Genomic DNA, 25,459 nt, shown 5'->3' with positions numbered 1-25,459 from the left:
AGGTTTACAAATAGTAACGAAGCTACAGCTTATCTACAGGAGGCCTTTCAGTCCATGACGAGTGGAGGACGAGACCTGGAGGTGAGGTTCTGCACTTTATATATATTATTCTGGCGAAGGTTACACTATTTCATTCCATTGTAATGAATTTTTTTCTCATGTCTTCCCTATCACTTGAATAAAACCGTCTAGCATAAACTAGAACAATCTAGAAAATATGTTGCATAACATCAACGAGAGGGGATTCTACAAAAGGCATAATTTATCACCAACGAATAAAGAATATTTCCTAGAAAAGTAATCATGTAGGATCAACCAACATACAATCTAGAAAAATGTCATCCATTGTAAACTAGAAAAGAACTTCTCATCTCGTTTGAATCTCAATTACTTATGCCTTTATTGGTGATGCCCTTATCTGATAAAAAGGAAAAAGAAAAAGGCAAGTGATGACTTAAATCACCAAGCTGATAGCGCTTGATAAGGCCACCAACCTTTAGGCCCTGTTCACAAAAACCGGTTTGAACTGGGCGTAAACCGTGGTGGTACCGCATAGCCAAGGAAAAAACTGCGCGGTTGTGTGTGACCGCCCACACTGACTTTATTGTAATAGAACCGCCGCGGTTCAAACCGCTAGTGTGAATAGTGCCTTAGTGTAGAAATTACCCACTAAATTAAAAACATCGTCAGACTGCAATCACTAATCACTAGTGCTCCCTTCCCTCCTTCCCTCCCTCCCCCTCGTTTCTTTCACCCCATTCCTCCCTCCCTACCTCCACACCACCTTTCTCTCTTTCATCCATCCCTCCATCCTTCCCTCCATATACCACCTTCCTTCCTCTCACTCCTCTCCTCCCTACCATCCCATCTCCTATCTTCCCTACCTCCCTCCCTTCCCCACGATGTAAACGTCTTCATTATGTCCTCTTGCCCCCCCCCCTCCTCCCCCGCCCCAGCATCGTTCTCTAACTCTCAGGGTCGCGCCTCAGATAAAATGCCTACTTAGATTACAGCCCAGTGTCTGAGCGAGTGCCTCGACATAATCACCCCCTCCTCCCCCATCGAGAGTCGAGCAAGCACCACCAAGCTTCAGTGTCACCTTCACCGTTGCAGCTGACGCCAACACCGTTGCCAGTACCGCCTCCTGAGGAAGACACAGGTCCCGCTTCTTCGGACGTCCACGAGGGAGAGAGCCCATCCTGACACGTTCTTCTATCCCTGTCACCCCCGTCAACCCCCACCTTTCTTTCCCTTGTCACCTTGAAAGACTCAGTTAACAGTTACTACACCAGTGAATCGACATAGATGGAATTATCACAAGGGACGTCTCTCTCTGTTGGGGTCGGATAATTTTTATCAGTGCCACTAGACAGAGTTTGATTCCTTATCGTCTATATCGCCAGATCCTTCGATCGTGGTTACATCTATTGCTTATCTAACTCTCTCACCGATTATAGGCACCATTTCGGAAATGGACAACCTTCTTTTCAGTACTACCTCGCATATCAGCGCCATATTTGCACCATTTTGAATATCAACACCACACTTGCATTACGTCGAATACCATCATCACCACATCCATCTACTCCGACACGCGCTGATCCTCCACCAGGTATGAACTCATCACCAAGCCACATCACCACCATCACGTTACTCACCACCCTGGTCATCACCAAGAGAATCTCCTTTTCCATCCCCTTGACATCCTTCGAGTTAGCGCGAATAATCATGCACTGCCGTTCAATTTACTAAAAGTTGTTTCTTAAATTTGCTTTGTCACAGTTATGTGGTTGCCTCGGTCTGATTTACAACTTCATAATTAGTAGTTCCCCACGGTGACACGTTAGACACACACACACAAATTATGCTTTAGTCGACAATTATTCTATTGGTATACCACTTGTCTAATGTCATCGCCATATCCCTGTTTCAGACTAGGCCTAGACATGTTTGTGCTACCTGGCTACTTTGTACCGTTTTCCTAGTTTGACCAGTCCCTTATGTGCAAAGGCTTTTTCCACCACGGGGCTTGGAAAAACCGTCTTATTGGTTACTGGAGTACGCACCATCAATGTCATCACTGCCATAGCTCTTGCACCACTACCGGTACTGATTCCACCTTAGACAACTAACACCACTATCACCTTTATCCTACTGTCACCACAATGACTACTACCACCATCCTTTGACCACCCTTCCTATACTTCCATCACCCCCGCTATCACCCTTAGCCTACAAGCACTACAGCATCCAGCTCTGTCCAGTGGCGACCTGTACCCTCCATATTCCCTACCCAAATCTACTCCTCCTTCACAAGCACCTTCCCCCTAAAAAAAAACTCTCTCTTTCCCTTCCCCACTACCTTCTTCCTACACCCACACCTCTCCCTTACACCCATAACTTTCCTCCTCCACCTGCAGTTCCCCTTCCACCTCCACCTCCACCAAACGTTGGAGACATGTGCATGTAAACACTCCTATCATCATCATCCGTCCCTTTTCACCTCTGCTCTCGCACTTCCATCCCCTTTACTTTCTGCAGGAACCGTCCCGCCTCTCTCCCTCCCTCCCTTCACTTGCTCCTCCGTTTCCTCAGAGCCAAGACGTCCCAGTCCTCCTTCTTTACCGGGGATTTCTCCACCACCTCCACCACCACTACCACTGTCTCCATCACCAGGACTCCTCTTCCTCCTACTCCACCCCCACCTCCGCCTTCTCCTCATTCTCCTCCCCTTCCTCTTCCTCTTCTTCTTCCTTACCTCCCAGCGAATAGAAGATGGGGATCAACACGCGCCTACTACCAATTAAGCTTCATTATTTCTTCTACCTTGGATGTAAGTATCACTGAAACAGTTTACATGTATTTCTTACATGTGTAATGTATTGTACTCGAGGTGATCTGCTTCAGTCGAGGGGTTACTGAAACCGTCAGTAGTTCAGAGGTCATGTCCGCTCACGTGCCTCGGTAGTTCATTACCTTATCGAGTCAAGATCCGATAATCCCTCACTACCTGTACCAAAAACCCTGTCGGCAAAGGTGCTCTTTTGGCGGTTCTGCAGTTGAGAATGGTCCTTATAACGAGGCAGCAGTCGCAGCGTGATCCTTTAATGGGGTTGTCGTTCTGCTGCGAGAGTGTTAGTAGGCCTTTTAGCGCTATGGTTAGTAGGTCACTGAGGGGTCAGTAACCTCCTCGGCAGAAACCTAATGATAGTGCAGTACTCTTAGTACACCAACTCCGTGCCATCGCACTGATATGGAAAATTTCTTGTCATTTGTTACTTTTTTTTTTTTTTACATTTTTCGAATTTCATACATTATAAAATATTATCCTCTTCCTCCTTGTTTTCTTACTCCTCATTGTTCTTCGCCTCCTTTTCTTCTTTTTCTCCTTGTCCGTCTTATCCATTTTCTCTTTCTCCTCTTCCTTGTCCTTCTCCTACACCTTCTTGACCTCCTCATCTTCTTCCCTCTCCACTTTCCCCCAAATTTCTTCCTCTTTGTCCTCACCCTCTTCCTCGTCTTCGTCCTCTACATTGACTTCGTCCTCATCTTCATACTAATCATCATCCTCATCCATGTCCTTGTACTCATCCTCATCAGACTCTAAGGAATTGTCTGGTGTTTGTCATTCCACACTTCTTTTATGGACATGCATGGTTTAATCTAGATATAAGATAATCTTATCAAGGACAACCGCCTCCCCCCCTCTCTCTCTCTCTCTCTCTTTCTCTTTCACTTCTTCTCTCACACAACTTCCTCCCTTTCCCCCCTCCCCTTACCTCCATCTTTGACCAAATTTTTTTTCATTTCCAGTTAGTTGATGTCCATTCTCTCCACATGTTCAAATAATTTCAATGGGGTTCTATTATTAATTTTATTCGTCCGCCCAGCTTCACTATTTTAAACCTTTTATTCTACTCATTTTTCTTTTTTTAGTATTTTGTTCAGTCGCATCAAGTTACACACACTCCACAAACACTCTGTCTCTACCCTCCTTACCGTGACCCTGGGCACTGCCTTCAGCATTCACAGGGAACTCTCATGCAAAAACACTGCTTCCGCTCTGCTCTCCACCACGTCGATTTGCATTCATTTGACATCTCTCTTCTCCTCTTTTTCTCCTTTTCATTGCCTATCAAAATCCTTGCAGCCGATAACCCAGTGATAACATTATCATTATTATAAATATTGAAGACATTAGTCTGCTTTCTATAAGTATTTGTAATTTCTTTTCAACCGCTTTCACTATCAACGAGCCACTCTCACTTTGCTGTCATTTCTACAGCTATGGCACCGGTGTTACCCTTCCTGATGGTGCTCGCCCTTCAACTGGGCATCCCCATGTCAGTCCAGGGGACCTTGTCAGCCCTTTCCCTGATCGCGACTGTCCTCTGCAAGCCCGTAGTCTCAGCCCTTGCTGACAAGTACCCTCGAGCAAGGAAGGCGATCTTCGTGTGGATGATGATCATAACTGTGGTCTCCTACGGGTCGGTATATTCCTTTCCCAGGATCATCGACGCACCTTCCTTCCTAGGGCGCGTCCTGGGTAGGGACGAGGTCCTACAGGTGGGGCAAGTATCCTTTCAGTCCATCGGGAACATGTCGAGGGAGAACGTCCAAGAGGAAGAAAGATGTCAGGGGGATTTTGTCTCCTTCGAAACGGGTAAGGCGACTTTGTCGCGCCTGTTTTGTTTCATCTTAGTATTGTTTTTTTCAAATATTCTTTTTATAACATCCGCATCATACTCGGTCTATGTGAAATTATTCTTTTTACTATAATGCTATTATAATTTGTGAGTCTGTTACTGTAGTTCGTTCATTTCAACATACAAAAACAGTAAAAACGATAAAAGATAAACACTTTTGATACGAAGATCCTGCATAAGATAGATTCTATTCAATAAAATATATACATTTCACACACGCATATAGAAAACATTACGGGATTTTTTTTTTTAAGTATAAGAAAAGGTATCTAAATAAATCTTTACTCTAATTTTTTTCAAACTTGAGCGCATTTGATTGAAAATGAGAAGGAAAAAACATAAGAAACCCTTAGTATTGCATCTTTACTAATTGAAACTCTCTTAGGAAAATCATTTATGAAAGCAGTGTGTTCTGACTCTCCTTGAATAGGTGACTGTTTTGCTTCATCTGCGTGGGATTGTCGACTAGTTGCTTCCCATACTTCTTCATCGTCACAAAACACCACCGCATCCTCTGACACTCTTCCAGAAACTTCCTTTCGAATGTCCTCGCCCTTCAATGCTTCTCATGATGACATTCTATACATATTAAAATTAAATGGAAGTATGAATTTCACACATAATTCAACCACTTCGACCGTTGGGAAAGAATTGCATATATACCAGATGTCGTCCAAGATGCCGGGATGTGATGTCATCAACCTTGCCGAAGCTGACGACATAACGTAAGCGGAATACTTTTTTTGGTAAGCGTGCATCACTGCCATGAACTCACTTTCATATTTTCCCTCTACGTTGAAAATAATTCTAGTCTGTTCATATTTATTAAATGCATACGAGTACACGAATCTTATCTATTTTTGGCAGTTATTTTTGTGATTTATAGAGGGAGGGAGGGGTGGTAAAATGGAGTGGAGTATGTGGGTATGAAATGGGTGGGAATAGATTTATACCTTTAACTTCGGCTACCTCTCTTGTAAGGGGGATAAAGCCCTTGGTATATGTATGTATATATGTTTATGATTTTGTGTATGCAGGATGGAACTGATTGTTCTTTGTGCACATAGCAAAGCGCAATTATACGAGTAAAATAACTGGTGTGGATAAGTTTATGTGTATAAGTATAGGTATTTGATTATACAATCTATTTTCATTAATATGGGTGTCCCTGCTTACTTCCTTGAGTATGCATATTATAATGATAATAATAATAATAATAATAATAATAATAATAATAATAATAATAATAATAATAATAATAATAATAATAATAATAATAATAATAATAATAATTATAATAATTTTATACGGTTTATTGGGTATAGTAGCGTTACTGCTGAAAATATTCAGCCTACAGAATTATAAAATTATAAAATTATGACAGTGAAATGATGTTGTTACAAGCATTAAAAAGCAAAACAAAACAGTGGGTTAAGGAATAGCTGTGTTGTACAACATTTTTATTTCTTGTTGTTGATTAATTGAACAAATGTCGGTATGGGTCTCTTCTTATACCGGTCGGCGCGTGATTTGATCGGCTTGATGGTATTGTGGTGACGCACCTGTCGCTGTGGTGCTGGGGCTGGTGGAGGTAGCAGGTCTCGGTGCCGAGAATGTTTCACTAGGGTGACCGCAAACGACCTCAGACGCTGAAGGTAACGGTCAGCAAGGGTTGGAAGTCCGAGTGTGGTGAGAGCGTGCCGATAGGTGGTGTATTCATTGCCAAGGATTGTGCGACAGGCTCGTTTCTGCACTTTCTCCAGCTGTCGCTGCTGCGTGACTGTAAGTGAGGAGGCCCAGGAAGGTGACGCATACATCAACTTGGGCAAAATGAAGGAAGTGTAGATGGTTTTGAGATCTTCAGCCTATGCCCCTAATGATCTCAGGCGACGCAGCATATACAGCTTGTAGGAGGCTGCCCTGACAATGTCAGCAATGTTTTCCTTCCAAGTCAACTTATTGTCGATGGTTATCCCCAGCAGCTTAGTTGACTGGACCACCTGTAGGGGTTGGCCGTCAATTGTCAGCAGGGGAGGGGGAAGAACGTCATTGGAGGTGTGGAAGTGCATTACCACAGTTTTCTTGTGGTTGATGGTGACTGTTGTGCACTGTCCATGTGTGTAGCCTGTCCAGCGTGTCCTGCAGTGGGTTATAGTCCAGGTCAGTGTTGGACACAGGGATCCCCACTGTGCAGTCATCAACATATTTCCACCTGTGCGGTGTGCCTCCCAGGGCATCGTTGATGAGTATTAGGAAACACAATGGCCCCATTCTTGTTCCCTGTGGTACCCCACAGGACAGGTGCTGGACTGCAGAGACGTGTCCCTGATATCTGACAGCTTGACATCGGTCCGTCAGGAAGTCAGATAGCCAAGCCACCAAGGAGGTAGGAAGGCCAAGGTGGATTTCTTTGGTGATGGTAGCGGTGTGATCAACAAGGTCGAAGGCTTTCTTGAAGTCAATGAATGACACCGCAAGTGAAGTCTTGCGATGCTCAATATTTTTATAGATAAAGTCAAGGAAACTAATAAGATAGTGAGTGGTGGAGGATGTTTTCACGTTACCAAACTGTTGGGGATCAATAGATTTACTGATTTTGGAGTATGCCCACTCGAAGACAAAATACTCACAAATGAGACTAAGAATGGGAGTGATAGCAATGGGTCTGAGATCACTAAAGGATTGGGGAGTGGAATATTTGGGGATGGGAGTAATGAAGCCTGTCTTCCAATCCGTGGGACATTTACTCTGATTAAGTGAGGCATTGATTATTGAACAGATCAGGATGCCAAGTTCGCGAGTAAATTCACGATAAAGTTTGATGGGTAAGTCTACGGGTGTAGATGACCGCTTTGACTTTATGCTGGCGAGCTTTTTGGCAACCTGAAAAACATGAACTCTCGGGGGTCATTTATTTGCTCAGCCGCACGGTCAGGTGACAATTGTGATAGGAATGGGATGTCAGATGCCTGCCACATACCGCACAAACTTTTAACCACCTTAAACCACTGGCTGCTGTTCTGCTGTAAGTGCTTGATCTTATTGGGCAGTACATTTTCTCGGCTCTTTTGATTTCCCTTGTGACTTTGTTCCGGAGTTGTCTAAAAAGGCTGATTTGTTTGTTTGTGTGTGTGTGTGTGTGTGTGTGTGTGTGTGTGTGTGTGTGTGTGTGTGTGTGTGTATGTGTGTGTGTAGATAAAGAGAGAGAGCAACCTACTAATATATTCTCACACTCACAGATCCCCACCCGACATCTCTTTCACAAATCCACCTTTCTTTCCTCAAAGTCATCTCTCTACGATCATGTCTTCTCCTTAATGGACAGACTCGTTTGTGACGGAGGCGATTGGAGCGGTGACCTTTGCCCGAATGTTTGGAGGATCTCCTACTTCTGGGCCTTTATGCTCTCCACCCTCATCGCCAATATTGCCATGTCTACTGTATACTCTGTCACGGACGCCATCTGCGTTGATACAGTCGGTACGTACCAGGACAAAGATTTGACACAAGCGTGGATAGAAGCAACTTCTCCACTCGTGTAATCAACGGATGGAAATAAACTTCTCCCCAAATGTAGTTAAATAGAGCTTGTTTCAGAGTTCTTTTTTCCTTAAGAATCCCTCGGACAAACACCAAAGCAATATTTTTTCCTTCACCTCCTCGTCTCTTTTCTCCTCCTCCTCCCGCAGGCGAAAATGGGAACTACGGGAGCCAGCGGGTCTGGGGCTCCATCGGCTGGGGCCTTGTGGCGCCCCTGTCCGGGTTCCTGGTGGACTCCTGGTCAGGGTCCTTCTCCAAGACCAAGATCTACATGCCCGCTCTCATCATTCTCTTCGTTCTCGGGGGCCTCGACATCCTCACCGCCGTCTTCTCGTTACACGTGAGTCGTCCTCGAGGCTGCCACATGGTTCTCTTTGGGAAGCGATATGTGTAGATTTGTGTTTGTGATCTACATTGAGTTTGGAGGCGTTAAGACAAACGAAGTTGTGTTTGTTGTTTTATTCTTTCAGTCTGGACTGATCTATATTCTCGGAACATTTCCCGAAGAAAAGTCTGGCGGTTGCCAATGGTGCTATTTACATACACATGGTGGTTGTTACCACAACAGGGAGCTATATGTAATTTATTCTCTACTATATTCGTCTACTGTATTTCTACAATGTACAATGCATGAACTTAGTATGGGCAATCAGTATTTATCTATAAGTGATTGACGTACAAGCTAATAAAAAAAAAAAAAAAAAAAATATATATATATATATATATATATATATATTTATATTGGGCGTATGCTGATTTTGCAGTTGGCAATGTCTGACGCAGGTGTCCAGACACTCGGTCCAGTTGACCGGGTGAGGTCAGACGCGCTTAGCCCAAATACCCGCTGTGAGATCAAACACAATAGATGATCCCGTGGGAGTTCTCTGGAGATGTCGGACGTTCCATTCTGTATTGATGCGTGCGCGCTCGCGCACGCTAGACATCTAAAGGATTGAATATTCCCTTCAGTCATCTTGCAATAGATGCTAGACTCAGCTACCACTCACTGACTACAGTGAGGTTAATGCTTAAGGCAGATAAGGAGTAATACAATAATTTTGACATGAGGATAGATACACATAGTGTTGGAACAATGGTGACATCGAGCAATATTCATGATTAAAATAAAATTTATCTAATTTTATGAACATGTGGAAGTACATACTATTTCCGTTCACCTAGGCAAAATGTACTTTCATGAAGCTGTCGCTCGACTGCGAAGATTGTAACGGGGTAGTGGAGAGGATCGGTGATGGTCCTCTATTGTAGCGGTAGTATGAACTGATGAAGGAGCAATCTCTATGTTGAGGCCATGGGGAACTCTTTTGATATTATCTTTGTGCAATACGGTCTCTGTAAGATCGTGCAATCTGAGTTCTTCGACTTTGTTATTTGGCTCATGTCCAATGATACGATAGGGTCCAGAGAATTTAGGGGAGAGCATCGATGCGGGGGTGTGATTGAGGGTGTAAACATCGTCTCCAAGTTCAAAGGTACAAACTCTGGCTTAATTTGTTAGACAGAGGGACCATCTTGTCCTTAGTCAGATGGAGAATATTATGGATTCTTTTGAAAAGATTATTGAAATTTGTAAAACCATCGCGATGGGGACGTCTTTTCGCGAGCCAGGGTGTGCGGTAATATGGGGGTCGTGTAAGAGTTTCAGAACTTCTGGAATGAGATCCGTATGGACTACGAGCTGGAATACTGACTGGTTGCGTTCATGTGTTCGTTAGTGTCGTTTTGTGATACAATATGGCATCAACTAACATGTAATTGTCGACAGTGGGAGGGAAATTACTTGTATCAGTTGTGTCTGCAGATTCGAATAAGTATATAACACGTTTCCAAAGAGGGTCTGATCTCTGCGCTGCAGCTATGCGCACTTGTGTTATCAAAATTGGGTTTTAAGTGATGGTCGCGGTATGGTGACTGAGAGCGTCTGCAACTATGTTCGCGCACTTGAGTTATTAAAATTGGGTTTTAAGTGATTTGTCGCGGTATGGTGACTGAGAGCGTCTGCAACTATGTTCGCTTTACTCTGAACAAAATGAAAGGTGGTCATGAACTCTTGTATGATAAGGAACCAACGGGCAAGTTTTCCTGATAGATTCTTGCCTTTGAAGAGGGGTAAGATTGGCTGATGGTCCATGTGGATGTGTATGACGTAACCAGGGATGGTCTCTTTGAAGTTTTTGAAGGCGTATTAAACAGCTAAAGCTTCTATGTTTGTGCCTGAGTAATATTGTTCGCGTTTGTTGAGTGTGCGGCTAGCATAGGCAATTGGTTTGAGCTTTGTGCCGTGTTGTTGCATGAAGACTGCGCCAAGTCCGGGGAAGGATGCATCTGTGTATATTTTGAAAGGAAGCTTGCGGTTGGTTTGGGAAGGCAAGGGCACGTGCCGTGGTTAAGGCTTTCTTTAAGCCATTAAAGGCTTTCTCTTGGTCAGGCATCCAAATGAAGGGAGTATCCTTTCTAAGTAGTGAATTTAATGGTGCTGCTATACCAGCATAACCTTGAATGTACCCCCTGTAAAATCCTTGTCCTGCGAGGTTAGAATTCCTTTTGAGCTAAGGACATGCCCCAAGAAACATATTTCTCTCTGAAGGAAGGATCACTTCTTAAGCTTTAGTTTGAGACTTGCTTTTGCTAGTCGTGAGAGGACTGTGAAAAGTGTGTAAATGTTTGCTAACACTGAATGACCTATGAGACCTGCAAGGAATGTGTGCATAAGTTGTATGAACATCGAAGGAGCTGAAACGAGACCCATTGATAATTGTTTGAAGTAATAATGACCTGTGGGCATGCTAAAGGCTGTTAGAGGGCTAGACTCTGGGGCAAGGGGAATCTGGAAATATCCCGATTTAAGGTCCAAGGTCGTGAACACTACGTTGTTTTCACCGATGGTGAGCAAGAGGTCCTGTAATACAGGGGTGGGGTGTCTATCTGGGATCGTGAGTTTATTTAATTCTTTGAAGTTTACTACTGGGCGGAAAGAACCATTGTGTTTAGGGATAGCAAAGAGAGAGAAATTCCATTTACTGGTTGATGGTTCAGTGATGTCTTGCGCAATCATGTCTCGGATAAGGTTATCTACAATCATGTCTTAACTGTATGGGATTCTGTATGCGGTAATGTAACGCGGTTTATAGTTGTCACGAATGCCACTGACACGGCAAGTTTCTGGCATTAGGTGTATCTTTGTATACTCACGAGGGAACAGCGTCTTTGGGCTAATAAGCACTGTGTGAGTGTATTTAAATGTAGATAACACTTCTGAGACTGGGGTGGATTTGGTGATGAATACCTCTAAGAGGGGCAAGACGGTGTCGTCAGACTGAAAAAACAACGGTATTTAATGGGTGTTTTGTCCTGAGTTTTGCTGATTTGGGCATGCGGGAGGGGGTAATGTGTCTGTTACGTTTGGAATGCATGTCTACAAATGTCAGTAAGGTAGAAGAGTTAGAGTCCTGGGGAGGGGTCGGGGTGGTTGAGCACTGGGGACTCTGTTGTATGAAAATGGTGGAACAAATTGTAATAGCAGCTGGTGCATCCTCGTGTGATGAAGCGGAGTGAATTTGAGTGGAGGAAGTACAAGCAACTGACGCGAGGTCATAGTCTGCTTGTGCCTGCTCGACTACGTGAATGATGGCAATGCAGGAAGGAAATGGTTTCCATAAATGACACCATTCTGAGCAGGGTAAATGACAATGTTATGTTGCTTCATCAATATTAAAACTATGAGGATATCAGCAGGAAAGTGAATGTCAGCTACGTAGGCGGTAACTAGAATGGATGGGCACTCATCTTTGAAGCTAATGTCTAGGGATTATTTACCAATTATCGGGAATGGTAAGCTACACCATCTACATTGCAAAGATTGACGTCAGGGGTTTCCTAAATGATGATACGTTTAGTTGTAGTAAGGAATTTATAGAAATTGTATTGGCATTATGTTAACTGGGGAACCCATATCGATAAAGATGATCACTTTGGTGTTGCTAGACGTAGCGTAGAATGTTACGAAATGGGAAGACATGTCTAGAATATCCGGGATGTGTACAGGTAGAGTTGACGAGTAAATTTCCGGGTATGGAGTAACCTCTTATGAATGAGGATGGTGGGATTATGCGCTGGGGAGAGTTTGAGTCTATAAAGGATGATGCAGTGGGACGAATTGGTAGTAAGATGCAATGCTGCAAACAGGGGGAGGAGTTAATACAAGGTATTGGACTGGTAAGTTATGGAAATGTGATATATACCAAAAAATATGGACATGCAAACACATAAAATTGTATTGTATAAAAATAAGAGAGAAAAAATACATCTAGTTGTGACTTTGGCGCTGAAGTTCGCACTCGTGCGAAAACGTAGACACTGGTGCGTAGCTAGATGCGGGAGTAGAGGAATTCGTCGTCCAACCCGGTGGTGGCGCGAGAAGCCGGAGGATGTCCGACTCGTGGGAGTAATATTGGATAATGCCGCGGAGGAGGGGAATTGTCTTGTAGCTGGTACTACCCGAATTCTCTTGTCGTGGATGTTGGCGATGCAGCGAAGAGGGATTGCCTCGTAGTAGATGCTGGACGAGAAGCGATGGAGCGTTGGCCCGTAAGTGTTCCTTGGCGATGCAGTGAAGAGCGTGGAGTTCGGAAGTAGCTATGTTCGACTGGAGTAAAGATCTCTGATGTATCTTAGCACGTGGAATCCGCTACTCCGTAGCCACTGTCGCTGGAATGTAGATTTGTTGCTTCGAAGAATGGTACAGTTGTTGCCTCGTATCCACCTCTTTGCCAACAGAATGTAGCTTTGTGTTTGTGGTATACATTGAGTTTGGAGGCGTTGAGACAAGCGAGGTTATGTTTGTTTTTTTATTCTCTCCGTCTAAATTGATCTACATTCTCGGAATATTCCCCGAGGAAAACTCCTGCGGCTGTCAATGGTACTATTTACATGCACATGGTGCTTGTTGCCACAACAGGGAGGTATATATAATTTATTCTCTACTATCTACGTGTTACAAAATGATTGAAGGGAGTATTCAATCCTTTTGATGTGCACGCATGCATTTAGTACAAGTTCGGACGTCCGACGTCTTCAGAAAACTCCTATTATGACTTCCTATTATGTTTTACCTCACAGCGGTCATTTCTGCCAAGCTTGTCTGAGGCCATGCGGCCAGCTGGGCCGAGTTTCTGGACACTTGCTCGAACATTACCAAACTACAAAATCTACATTCAGGTGGCGAGCGGTGGCTACGAAACTTCAACACTACCATTTCTCCAAAGCAACAACTCTACAGTCTGGCGACAACGGCTACAGATCAGCGGACTCCACGTGCTAAGATCTACACTCCAGTCTTTGATGAGGTGTGGGTTCGTATCCCAGCGCTTCACAGTCGAGCCACAACTTCATAACAGTACATTTTACCTAGGTGAACGGAAATAATATCTACTTCCACATGTTCACAAAATTAAGTCAATTTTATATCAATCATGAGTATTGCTCCACACCGCCATTGTTCCAACACTATGTGTATTTATTTCCATGCCAAAATTCTTATAAAATGTTTGTACTATTCCTTATCTTCCTTGAGCATTAACCTCACTGTGGTCAGTGAATGGTAGCTGAGCCGAACATCTGTTGCAAGACGATTAAAGGGAATATGCAATCCTTTAGATATCTAGCGTGCACACGCGCACACGCACGCATTTAGTACAGGATGGAACGTTCCAGGTCTTCAGAAAACTCCCAAGGGACCTCCCGACGCAGGGGTCCAGACGCTCGGCCCAGTTGACCGCATAAGGTCAGACGTGCTTGGCCCAAATGCCCGCTGTGAGTCAAATACAATAGGTGATCCCATGGGAGTTCTCTGGAGACGTCAGGCGTTCCATCTTGTACTAATGAGTGCGTGTGCGAGCGTGCACGATAGACATATAAAGGATTGAATATTCCCTTCAATCATTTTGCAATATGTGGCCTGCGATGATCTCAAGTAGGAGGTAAGAGGGGTGGTAGAAGGAGTATACGATTGGGTAGCGAGGAGTGTAAGAGTTTGTTTGCAAAGTCAGTACGCTGCATGAACCTAGTTGTATTCGTCGTCGTTGTTACTGTTATGTGCGTATGTGTGTGGGTGTGCTTGCATACGTGCAAGCAGACGCCTGTATACTTTATCAGATGCAATAACTAATGAGTTCCCATTCTGTGCCTGCGCAGATACCCCTGCAGGAGAATCGTGTTCCGGTGTGGCAAGGCGTCCTGAGCCTCCTGAAGCAGAAGAGGTTCCTCATCTTCATCTTCTTCGTCGTCTTGTGCGGGGCTCTGAATGGATTAATCATCATGTGGCTCCTCGTGTAAGTGCACGCCTTGCAACAGGCAGAACCCAGTTCTTGTCCTCTCCTCTTTCTTTTCCTTGTCTTTCTTTCGCTTCTTCTTTCCCATCAGTCGTTTCGCCGCTGGCCTCTTGTATCTTACTCTCCTTCTGGTCTTTTTCAATGTCTCTACTCCTGCTTCTTACGATAGGATTTCCCCTAAACACCTTATCTCGATGATCATCTTAGTCCAATGCTACTCTCTTACTGTCCCCGTGTCTATTCTATATCTTGTTGTACAATATGTCTGGGACGCTATGTCAAGTTGTGTTCCCACCTTTTAACGTCATGTACTCGTACACCAGCTGTCAACCGCAGACGGTCGCACTTGTAAACAACATATGGAGTTTTCAATGACATGGGATATCGTTATTCTTCGGTTTTCGAGTAGATGAAAAAGTATTACAAAACTGCATTTGATCAATTTTGCTTATTTCGTCTCTCTTATTGGTACGATCGTGATCTCTGAAAAGTACACTTGATTGCAAACTTTGGATAAATATTTTTGGAATTTCTCATATTATATTTTTATATTGATATTTAATCCAAAAGATTAATAAATTAATTATTGACCGATTATTTGATTATATGATTGATTGTTTGATTAATTGATTGATCATTCTAGCATAATATTGATTTCATTGCCTGCTTTCTGTACTTACAATATTCCCACAACTTTCTCTTTTCCTTTGCTTATGATCTGCAATTAGTCTTATTATTAGATAATTTCTCTAAATAATCTCACTCTAAATTGTATATCTCACAAGAGCAAAATTTCCCATTTTCTCTTTCCATGTACGTCGCATTATTTGACGTCATCAATACGTCACCATTACGTCATCGAACAGCTTACAGGAGGACATGGTAGTCCGGTCAGGACAGTCTATGTCTCACATGAAGCTTCTTCAGGGGATCACACTCTTAGTCGAAAGTTTTTCTGAAGTGCCTTGTATGTACGCTTCTGGTAGGTATTCTAATGTCTGAGGGGAAGTAAGGGAAAGGAGGGAAGGGACATGAAAAGGGAAAAAAATGTGTCGTGGGTATATGGTGGAAATGATGTTCAACTAGACCCGTGAGTTAGGAATTATGAAAAAAAAAAAAAAATTATGACAGCGTATACAAAGAGATAGAAAGGAGATGGAGAGGGTCGGGGAGACCCGTGAGGTAAACATGGCAGAATGAGAATCCAGGAGGGGAGGACTCTTGATGAAGTGAAGGAGATTGTTCGGGCAAACAAAGCAACGTCCTTCCTGTCCCCAACTCCTCCGCAGAAGGCTCCCAGTGACTAAATCTCAGTGCTCCTCGGGGATCACTGTCCGATCAAGCAGAAAGAGGAGAGAAGAACATGGACGCCATTCCACAGTTTTTATTTTGAATTAGTGTTCATGTTCTTCCACAAAAATTACAGAAGCGATTTTTTTTTTATTATTGTTCGAGCCATGCAATTTACTTTGTTCACATTATCACAATCAGATGTTCAAATCTCATATATAAAGTATATATATATATTTTTTTTCTTCTTTCTTTTTGAAGAATGAAGTGAGAAAAGTTAGTTATGCCTTAGATGTATTTTACTTAGAGAACGAAGCATGATGTTAGGGACTGACTTTTATGTATCTTAATTTCTGCCAAACCACTAGCAACAGTCGTCAAAATATTTTTTGTTTCTTCTGGATTTCCTTATGAAAATATACTCTTATTTTTCCATAGTGAATATTCAATATATCATTTTTATCAACCGTCTTACGCTAACATTTGAATTTTGATTACTAAAGTTGTAATACATTTGTATATTTTTATAGATATTTGTTATTATTCATATATGATTTTGTTATTTTAATATGTGATTCTATTTAGCTTTGGATTCCACCCAGTTCCTACGAGCACCTTACCAACCCACCAAGGCATATCAAGAACCACTTCCATGGGAGTAACCGCCTGTTGAGGTGACTTATACGTCTCTCCCTGTACCAAAGGCTCTGTGTTCCTTGGAGAAGCTACGCCAGATCGCACTTGTGACCATGGCACAGGCATGGGAACCTGGTAGCACGGTGTACTTTACGGATGGATCCGCTGACCGCGGCAGAGGCACAACCGGGACGGCAGTGGTCACAGGAGAGGAGGTACTCTCATGGAGGACATCCGACCAATGCTCCACCTACTAAACGGAAGTGGTCGTCATCCAACCGCCGCAAGGAAACGGTGATCATTCACACCGACTCCAAAACCGCTCTACAGGTACTTCAGCAGGCACAGACCACCCAAGACTTCGACCTCATCACGTCCACACCAAGTCTCATCCAGATGTGGCGGCACGAGCAGCCTCAGCCCTCCTAGCTGTCAACCATCATGTCCTAAGGACAGATGACGCTGTTAAGACGCACAGCAGCCCGCCATGCATATCTGCATCACCGGGAGATCGAGGCCACCAAGTACCAGGCTGTCTGGTCTACCCTGACCACCTCGACAGCCCCAGATATCTAAAGAGAGCGGAAGAAGTCGCGCTGCATCGTCTCCGGCTGGGTTATTGCTCCAGAGAGGAGCTACCAGAGGAATTGGCAACCAAAGAGTGCAACCACTGTGGGCACCTCGCCCGCCACCCACTCGCCCACTACCTACTTCACTAACAGCTTGAGACAGACCAGCTCGGGGAGCGCCAACCTGACTTCAGCAAGGTAACAACAGCACCGAAACTCCTCCGGACAGCGCAACTGCACTTGAGCACGCTGGTGAGGGTGGTACGAACTGTTCCACCACCTCGATAGACCACGCAAGGAAATCAACGTCCCCGGGTAGCGTCCCATAGCCGCCCAAACCAGCGGCGGGCTCCACCATAGCTCGCATTTAAAAAAAAATCATCATCATCATTAGCTCTAGATTTTTAACATAATTACTATTAACAGTTCTATCATGTGAAGGAGGGCAGTTTTTGGTGTCCGCTCTGTGTGTGGTTGAATGCTATGCTTTCAGAGAAAATACAACATTTACAGTATTTGTTGAAAATTTCCCTTCTCCTCCTCTTCTTCTTCCTTTGCAGGCCCCATTCTTCGTCGTCTAGGAGCCCAGCGCGTCCTTTCCATTGTCCTTTCCCTCTACGTCCTCCGCTACGGGCTCCTATATCTGGTAGGAATTTTCGGGAATCCCTGGGGCACTCTGATAGTGGAGGTGCTTCATGGGCCCTGCTACGGCCTCGGCTATGCCACCATCGCCGTCCACGCTGGGTCCCTGGCACCGCCTGGAACTTCGGCAACCGTCCAGAGTGTTGTCAACATCTGTTACGAATCCATAGGTGAGTATGAAGCTCGTTGGCCGAGATGGTTAGGGGGTCGTTACTCGCGGCGAAGGTTGAGGAGATGGCGGGTCAAACCTGCCACCATCGAAATTGATTCAAGGGCATGGTTCATTAGATTCTGCACCACAAAGTCCGAAAAGCGCATCGTCCTAGTCTCCCGATATGTGGGAGTTTGTGATATTACATCATGTCACATCATCAGGCATGATTAAGATATGATAAGAAAAAAAAATGAAATTAGAAAAGGACAATTACAAGATCATTTGATAATGAGTTTTGATGGTAAAGAAACACACACACACACACGCACACACACACACACACACACAATATATATATATATATATATGTGTGTGTGTGTGTGTGTGTGTGTGTGTGTGTGTGTGTGTGTGTGTGTGTGTGTGTGTGTGTGTGTATGTATGTATGTGTGTGTGCATTGATAAGTGAAACTATTGTAAAATCTGCATTCCCTACAGGCTTCTCAATAGCTCTGCTCTTGGGTGGAGTCCTATTTGAATCTGTGGGAGGCCCTAACACCTTCCTCATCTTTGCCTTGGTCGGCGTCGTCGTCTTCCTCCTGCACTTCTTCTCCTGGTGCTGTACCAATCCAGAGCCTACTACGGGTCAGTCATCGAACATTTGTTCTGCTTATGGTCTCATTTTATCAGTTACAAACATTATATTGCAGACTCGATTTACTGTTGCAATTCGTTGTTATTCGTCGTCATTTGATCCTCTTGATTTTGGGGGAATTTGTGTAACGACATGACGTCAAGTCGGCCGTGCTGGATTGTGTTCCATACAGGCCAAATACTTCCCTAATACTTTAGATCACTCACCCAGATAAATTAATACTACGTTAACTAGAATATTGTAAATAAAATATTTCACGATATTCCACGGGATCATAATATTTTCTGTACTTTTGTCCATCTTTGCGTGTAAATTTTGTTTGAACTAAATAGTTGACGTCGAGGACGCAATAAGCTCCTTCTATTTACTTTTTCACCTCATACACCAACATATCACGTGACAGGAGTTAGGTGTTTGCGACAGTATGTAAGTGAACTTCTAACGAGTCAAACAATACCGGCCGTATGCTAACAATACAGGGTCAGTCGATCCCCTGATCCTGGATTGTGATTGGCTGGGAGCTCCAGAAAGGGTTGTGGCTTCGCTGAATTGTTAGCACGGAGTAGGTATTACTAAAGATGATTATTTAGAGTCAGTAACAGAATTTATTTGTTCTTTTTTGGCTGTTTGATATGCTTGTTAACTTATTTAATTTATTCGTGTGTTAAGTTACTTATATGTCTACTTATTTGTTTATTCATATATCATATATTTGACTTGCTTATCTCCGTTTTTCAGCTGTTCCCGATCAAGGTGACAGAAATATGGAGGTAACTTACAACGAAAAAGACGGGGCAAAAGTTACAGTCTTCAACAGTCCTACAGAGCACACATATCTATGATAAAACCTTTCGCATACATACGTACTAGAGCTTGCCAAATTTCCTTTAGTAAACAATATGCCTCAGTACAATGCCTTAGAGATGTTACTATCCTACGTCGAGTCGACTGAACCTCAAGTTGAAACGCGAAGATGAAGACCCCGTTATTGTGGACTTTCTCTTCGTTTGAATAGAATCGTCAAGTATTAGCCACAAAAGACTATATAAATGTTGCAAGGGTGTCATGGCGAGATATCCTGAGGTGTGTTGTTGATTGTTGCCAAAAGGTTTATATTTTTGATGAGCGTTATATCTTAGGCGACAACCGTGTCGCATCTGCCTTTTGAATTCCCCGCGCAACGGTGACACATTTGAATCGTATTTTTAAAAATAATTGTTCATAATAAAATTTCCTGATTACCATAGATCAAGCTATGCCTATGCTCAGCATACATATATATTGCTATTGTTATGACCCAAGCTGGAAAGATACTTGTTAACTGTAAGGGCATACCAAGTGCCCAAGCCACAACAAAGTTAGAATGGGCTCATGAAAACGCATCACACTATTGGTATGCCAAAAGACAGATGACATTAATTACCATTTAATGTTTCAGTATAAATATAATCAAACGGAGACAATAACCTAACAAAATATAATATTAATCCTAATACATAATATATACAGAAATAATGGGGAATGAGGGTAAGATTGTGTAGTAGATATAGAACGGGTAAGACTGAAACCTGGCACGTCGAATCGTCGTTTTTCCGAGTAATAATGCTTACAATCCAGAGGAGGCAGGGGTTGGCAGCTTAGCTAGAGGCGGGTCTGCTGATTTTTTTTTTTTTTTTTTTTTTTTTTAGGCTATCGACTCATAAAGTGGTCATTAAGCCTGGTTTGAATTTGTACAGTCTCGACGTTGATGTAGTGCTGAGAGTTTTAGGAATGCCTGGCTTATATAGTCGATCTAAGCTGACATCTTGGCCAGTCATTGGCTGATGACGGTTGCTGAGGCCGAACTGCCAAACTATCGCTTTGCTGAGGAAAGACTCAAGTGGGGGGAGGGGGAGAAGGTGGGTTGCTTGTTCCTTCGAACAAATGGCGAAGTAGAAGAATAAGGGTAGTTGGAAATGTGTCATTTAGGTGAATGGGTATTTTGACAACCAGATGGGGTGTCGTGTCACCTGGCTAGGGGGTGTATCGTGACACCATACTTCTGGTTAAGGTAAATTTTCTTGTTTTAAAAGTCGTAGCTGATAACGCTTCTTATTCCTCGTGCTGTGTTCCGACGGGATACCGAAATACACGAAGTCGAAAGACAATATGCCGAAAGGACACCAAGCCGAACGTACCTAAAACCGAACGGATTTGGAGCCAAACAAATATAAAGCCAAAAAAAATATATATATATTACGATTGACAGAAAAAATATAAATAATTGTATGTAAATGAATAAATAAAACTACGTCATCAAGTATTTCTTTATTTGATTTACGATGTAGCCTAAACATATGAAAATAAAGTTATTATACTTTTGTTTTGTATTTGGCAGTTTAAATGTAAAAAATAAATGTAAATTAAAGTAAAAACTTTGCAATATATTTTTTAACAAAATGACAGTTGAGAAGAGTTGGCTAGTTTACGCTTTTCGCACTGATTTCAATGTTTTTTTTTCTCATGTCGCTAATGGCGGTTTTTTTTTTCAAACAGCTGTTTACAATTCCCTATTCATTACTTTCAAATATACTGATTAGTTCTCATTACATGACAATCAAGTTGTAAGACAGAAAACGCGATTCAAATATCTGTTCTCTAAAAGTCTACATTTTTTTCAAATGTCCACAGTTTACCTGCTATCTATTACGAGAACACTGCTTGAGTGATCCAAATCTAATTTCAGTACAAAGTTTGATTCAAAGCGTTTATACTCACCATCTGAACATCTTAAGGTAGGGTTACACTATTCGACGGTAAGTTTGAAGTCCAACTTTTGTATTTGTTCGTCCTATAATAAATGGTTACACGTAAGTCCAGCCTTACCGTGTAGAGAATTTTCCACCAATGACGTAAAAGGAGCTAAAGCAAGCCTCGCCCCCTATCCAGAATGAGGAACTCTCATTGGCAGAGCCAATACCTATCCCACTTTCTCAAATATTTTATCTCAAATAATATTGAACGACTCGCGAGCTCTCTAAAATGCACACTTGACGATCTTTGTGTATCTTATACAAACACATGCGTTGCTCCTTTCCTGTAACTACAGTTAGGAAAACACACACACATACATAGATTATCGAGCACTAGGCAGATGATATTTGTCATCCATAGAAAATGGTAATTGAAGGGCGGACTCAGTTTGAGAGAGAGAGAGAGAGAGAGAGAGATTATATTATCATTATTTCTTAATATAGTCGGGGTGCCTCACAGTCCAAAGTACCTCTTGTGGTCTTATCTTCCCTACTGCAGCATGAATAACTTCAGTATTTCACTCCATCACGGCGAAAAGTATAGATATCAAGCAAATGGTGAGAAGAGTTTTCGCGAATAAGAAAAATTATCAATGTTTATATACTAGTATTCAAACAACTGTTTCATTATTGCCACAATATGCACTCCATAAATTCTATTTTCTACTCCAAGATATTTTATACTATTAAACAATATCTCGTCTTACTGAATAGGTTGTATAAACATATTTCAAATCTTTCGTAAATATGAATGCTATATATATATCTTCAGTTTCCTTCCCTCGTATCTCTTCAGAGGTGTCGACTTGTAGAAAGGTCACGCCTTGAAGAATTCGTTTTCTGTAAAGTGCGCGCAGCATAAGTAAATTTCTGTATTAATAATCATCACCCTGCTGGAACTTGCATTATGGAAATATATCTTTATTAATGATTTTATGTTTAACATATCAATATGTTAATATCTATAAATGTTAGTAGTAATATTCTGTATGGTTAGAATAGTATTACGTAAACCAAATTATTCGCGGTGCTCCTAATGTGCATTTTATCGTTTTTGCATAAAGAATTATGTTTCGTCGAGAAGACATCGGCTTTGTTCACCTATACCACGCATCTTAATTCCAATAAACAAGTTCCCAGAAAATTGAAGTTTACTTAATTTCATCCTTGCTCTCGGGGACGAGTACCGCCACCATAATGTAGTGACATAACACTACAATTGATGACCCAAGAGTGAGCGGACATCCCAGCCGACTCCGCAGCAGCAGAGGACGTGGCGCTAGCAGAGGGTCCAGCCGTCACCACTGCGCAGGACGACGCCTCTAACAGAGAGGCCAGCCGCCACCAATGCACAGGGTGACGCCCGTAGCAGCGAGACCAGCCGTCACCACTGCCGCTGGACCTCGTGCTGGCCGCCATCGCCGCCACCCGGGAGGTCCTCCCACCGCTGACCCTACCCCTACCGGTCCCGCCGCCTACTGGAGCCGGTGGGCGTCGTGCTGGCCGCCGCCCTGCCCGCTGGCCCTGGAACTCCCGCTGTAGGACCTGGCGGAGACGCTACTACTGCCGACGGACCAGCCTCTACTGCAGCTGTCGCCTCTGGGACTACCGGAGATGGTTCATTTTGAAAATATATCTTTATTAATACTTTTATGTTACACATACCAATATGTAAATATCTATAAATGTTGGTAGTAATAGTCTCTATGGTTGAAATAGTATTACGCAAACCAAATTGTTCGCGGTGCTCCTAAATGTGCATTAGATCGATCTTGCATAAAGAATTATGTTTTGCTGAGAAGACATCGGTTTTGTTCACCTATACTACGCACTTTAATTCCAATAAACAAGTCTCGAGAAAACTGGAGTTTGATTAATACCAGTCTCTCACTGACGAGTACCTTCACCAACTGTAGTAGCATACCACTACAGACTACAACGGTATTGTGATGGGCGTCCCTAGGTTTGAATTCCAACCCAAATCCTCCAACGTTGGACGAAATCCATCCATGTGCTCGGAATCCAACCCATCCATTGACTAGTGGATCATGTTGTTGTTTTTCTTACTCGTCTTATTTACTTGATAAACAAGAATATATTTTGAAAACATTTTTGGCTTTTACAAACAACAAGTGTAACTTATTATGACGAAAAAGGTGAAGAGCATACGCCAGGAGGCGCTGATAAGTTACCTTTGCCCTATGGGCTTGGACTGCTCAGATAGGTAACCGTCTTTCTTTATCCATCCATTATAACGAGTCAGTAGTCACAATATATAATAGTTTATGTGGCATATAGTTGCTTAAATGAAGATTGATTATCTGGCAAAATATTTAGTTTGTCCAAATGTTTGATAATTGGTCAAGTATTTTCTTTTTAGTGATCGTTGAAGGAAATGACAAATATGATCATGCTTTTATGCGTTGATGCTTTCTAATGTTCAAACATGAGTGATCAAGATGTTTCTTCAGATTTGATTACAACACCCATAACACTCAAATCTGAAATCTTCAAATACAATTCGAGAAATATTGTCCATTAACCATATCTGACATAGCAATTGGTTCTCTGTTACAATATGTTTCTTGATTCTTTTTATGTTAATTTAGAAAACCCCACTTATCACATGGAAAAATCTGAAAAATTATATAGGGTGAAACACCTAATCTTTCTAGATGATAAACTTTTCTACATGTGGAAGATTACAATTAGATTTTAGTAGGTATAAGTCTGAAGGAACTGTATAGGAAGCGTTATCAGATGCGACTCTTAAAACAACATGAAAATTTATCTTAAACCGAAGCATAGCAATATGAGCTACATGTATACTGATTATAGGCATGAGTTTATCTACAGTAACCATGAAGCTTTGTTATGAACGATTAGTTTTAGAAATACGATTCAAATATATGACCGTTGCGCAGTGGATTCAAATAGTAGATGCGACGCGGTTGTCGCTTGAGATATACCGTCCATAAAAAATATCATCCTTTTGGTATCAATCAACAATACACCTCAGGATCTCGCACCACGACGACCTTGCAACATTTACACATTCAAAGAGAAAATCTACAATAAAGGGGTCTTCAGCTTCTCTTCCCAGTTCGAGCTTCAGTCGACTCAACGTAGGACAGTTAAGGGCCCCATTCACGACAACGATTTTCAACCCCAACCCAGATTTCGAACATGGTCTGGGTTGGAGTTGTGGTTGGCGGCTTCGCCACTCACTGCAACAACCAATTGTTCAAATTTTCGCAGTTGATCCGCAGTTCTATTGTGATAAGATGTCTGATCTCGACTCTGACGATCTTTTTGATATTGCTTTTTTTTAGAGGCAGATAGAAAGCGCAAAAAAAAGTCAAAGTGGTAAGTCTTGGCTTCAAAAAAGAAACAAGCTATCCCATATTCAATTATTAGAGGAACTGAGACTAGAGCCTAAAGACTATATGAAGTATTTAAGAATGGATGAATCCACATTTTTAGAACTTCTGTCCTTGGTAATACCAATCATGAAAAAAAAAACAGGATACGATGATGAGGAAGGCTATTACACCTCATGAATGTCTCGTATGTACATTACGATTCCTAGCAACAGGGAGGTCATATGAAGACCTCAAATTTTCCTCCATACAGTTCTTAACGAGCCAATTTTTTAACTACATCATCACGCGTAGCTGCGGGGTTTACTTCCTTAAATTTTGAAACGAGTATTTCATAAGCATTGTTTCTCATCATTTTATTTGAGTATTCTTTACTTTCAACTTTCCACAGGCATGGATGTTGACGATATATCTCAATAATCTCTCTTACGAAATATTTACTGTACGCTTCCATTTTTTTTTTACTTAGGCAGCACAACTACAGTTACAAGCGCACGGTACGAGAATTTGGGCACAAGTGATAGATTTGGTTGTCCGCACCCACTCACCACACCAACCCCAACACAGACATGAAGCTCCACCCACAAAATATCAGGAAAATCTAAACGACTCCAACTCCAACCACGACCTGCAAATCGCGGTTGCGATGTAGGTTGTTGGAGCCCATACACGAGAAAATTTGGTCTGGGTTGGGGCTGGAAATCTGGGTTGGGGTTGAAAATCGTTGTCGTGAATGGGGCCCTTTAGA

At 42.5% G+C, this 25,459-nt stretch overlaps 1 protein-coding gene across 1 annotated transcript; it reads left to right on the top strand.

Moving 5' to 3' along the window:
* Window positions 1-878: 878 nt before the first annotated feature.
* On the top strand, window positions 879-20,765 carry LOC143020925 (major facilitator superfamily domain-containing protein 6-like). Its single transcript, XM_076177875.1, has 10 exons — window positions 879-2,833; window positions 4,286-4,663; window positions 5,137-5,431; window positions 8,032-8,186; window positions 8,396-8,586; window positions 14,460-14,596; window positions 15,463-15,578; window positions 17,652-17,903; window positions 18,383-18,529; window positions 19,278-20,765. The coding sequence occupies exons 1-10, from the start codon at window positions 2,776-2,778 to the stop codon at window positions 19,379-19,381; spliced, it is 1,833 nt and encodes a 610-aa protein (XP_076033990.1). The 5' UTR covers window positions 879-2,775; the 3' UTR covers window positions 19,382-20,765.
* Window positions 20,766-25,459: the final 4,694 nt, after the last annotated feature.

Source organism: Oratosquilla oratoria, chromosome 41 (genome assembly GCF_046742065.1).
Source record: "Oratosquilla oratoria isolate Oo_2021 chromosome 41, ASM4674206v1, whole genome shotgun sequence".
Taxonomy (NCBI): domain Eukaryota; kingdom Metazoa; phylum Arthropoda; class Malacostraca; order Stomatopoda; family Squillidae; genus Oratosquilla; species Oratosquilla oratoria.
This window is presented reverse-complemented; position numbering and strand designations above follow the sequence as displayed.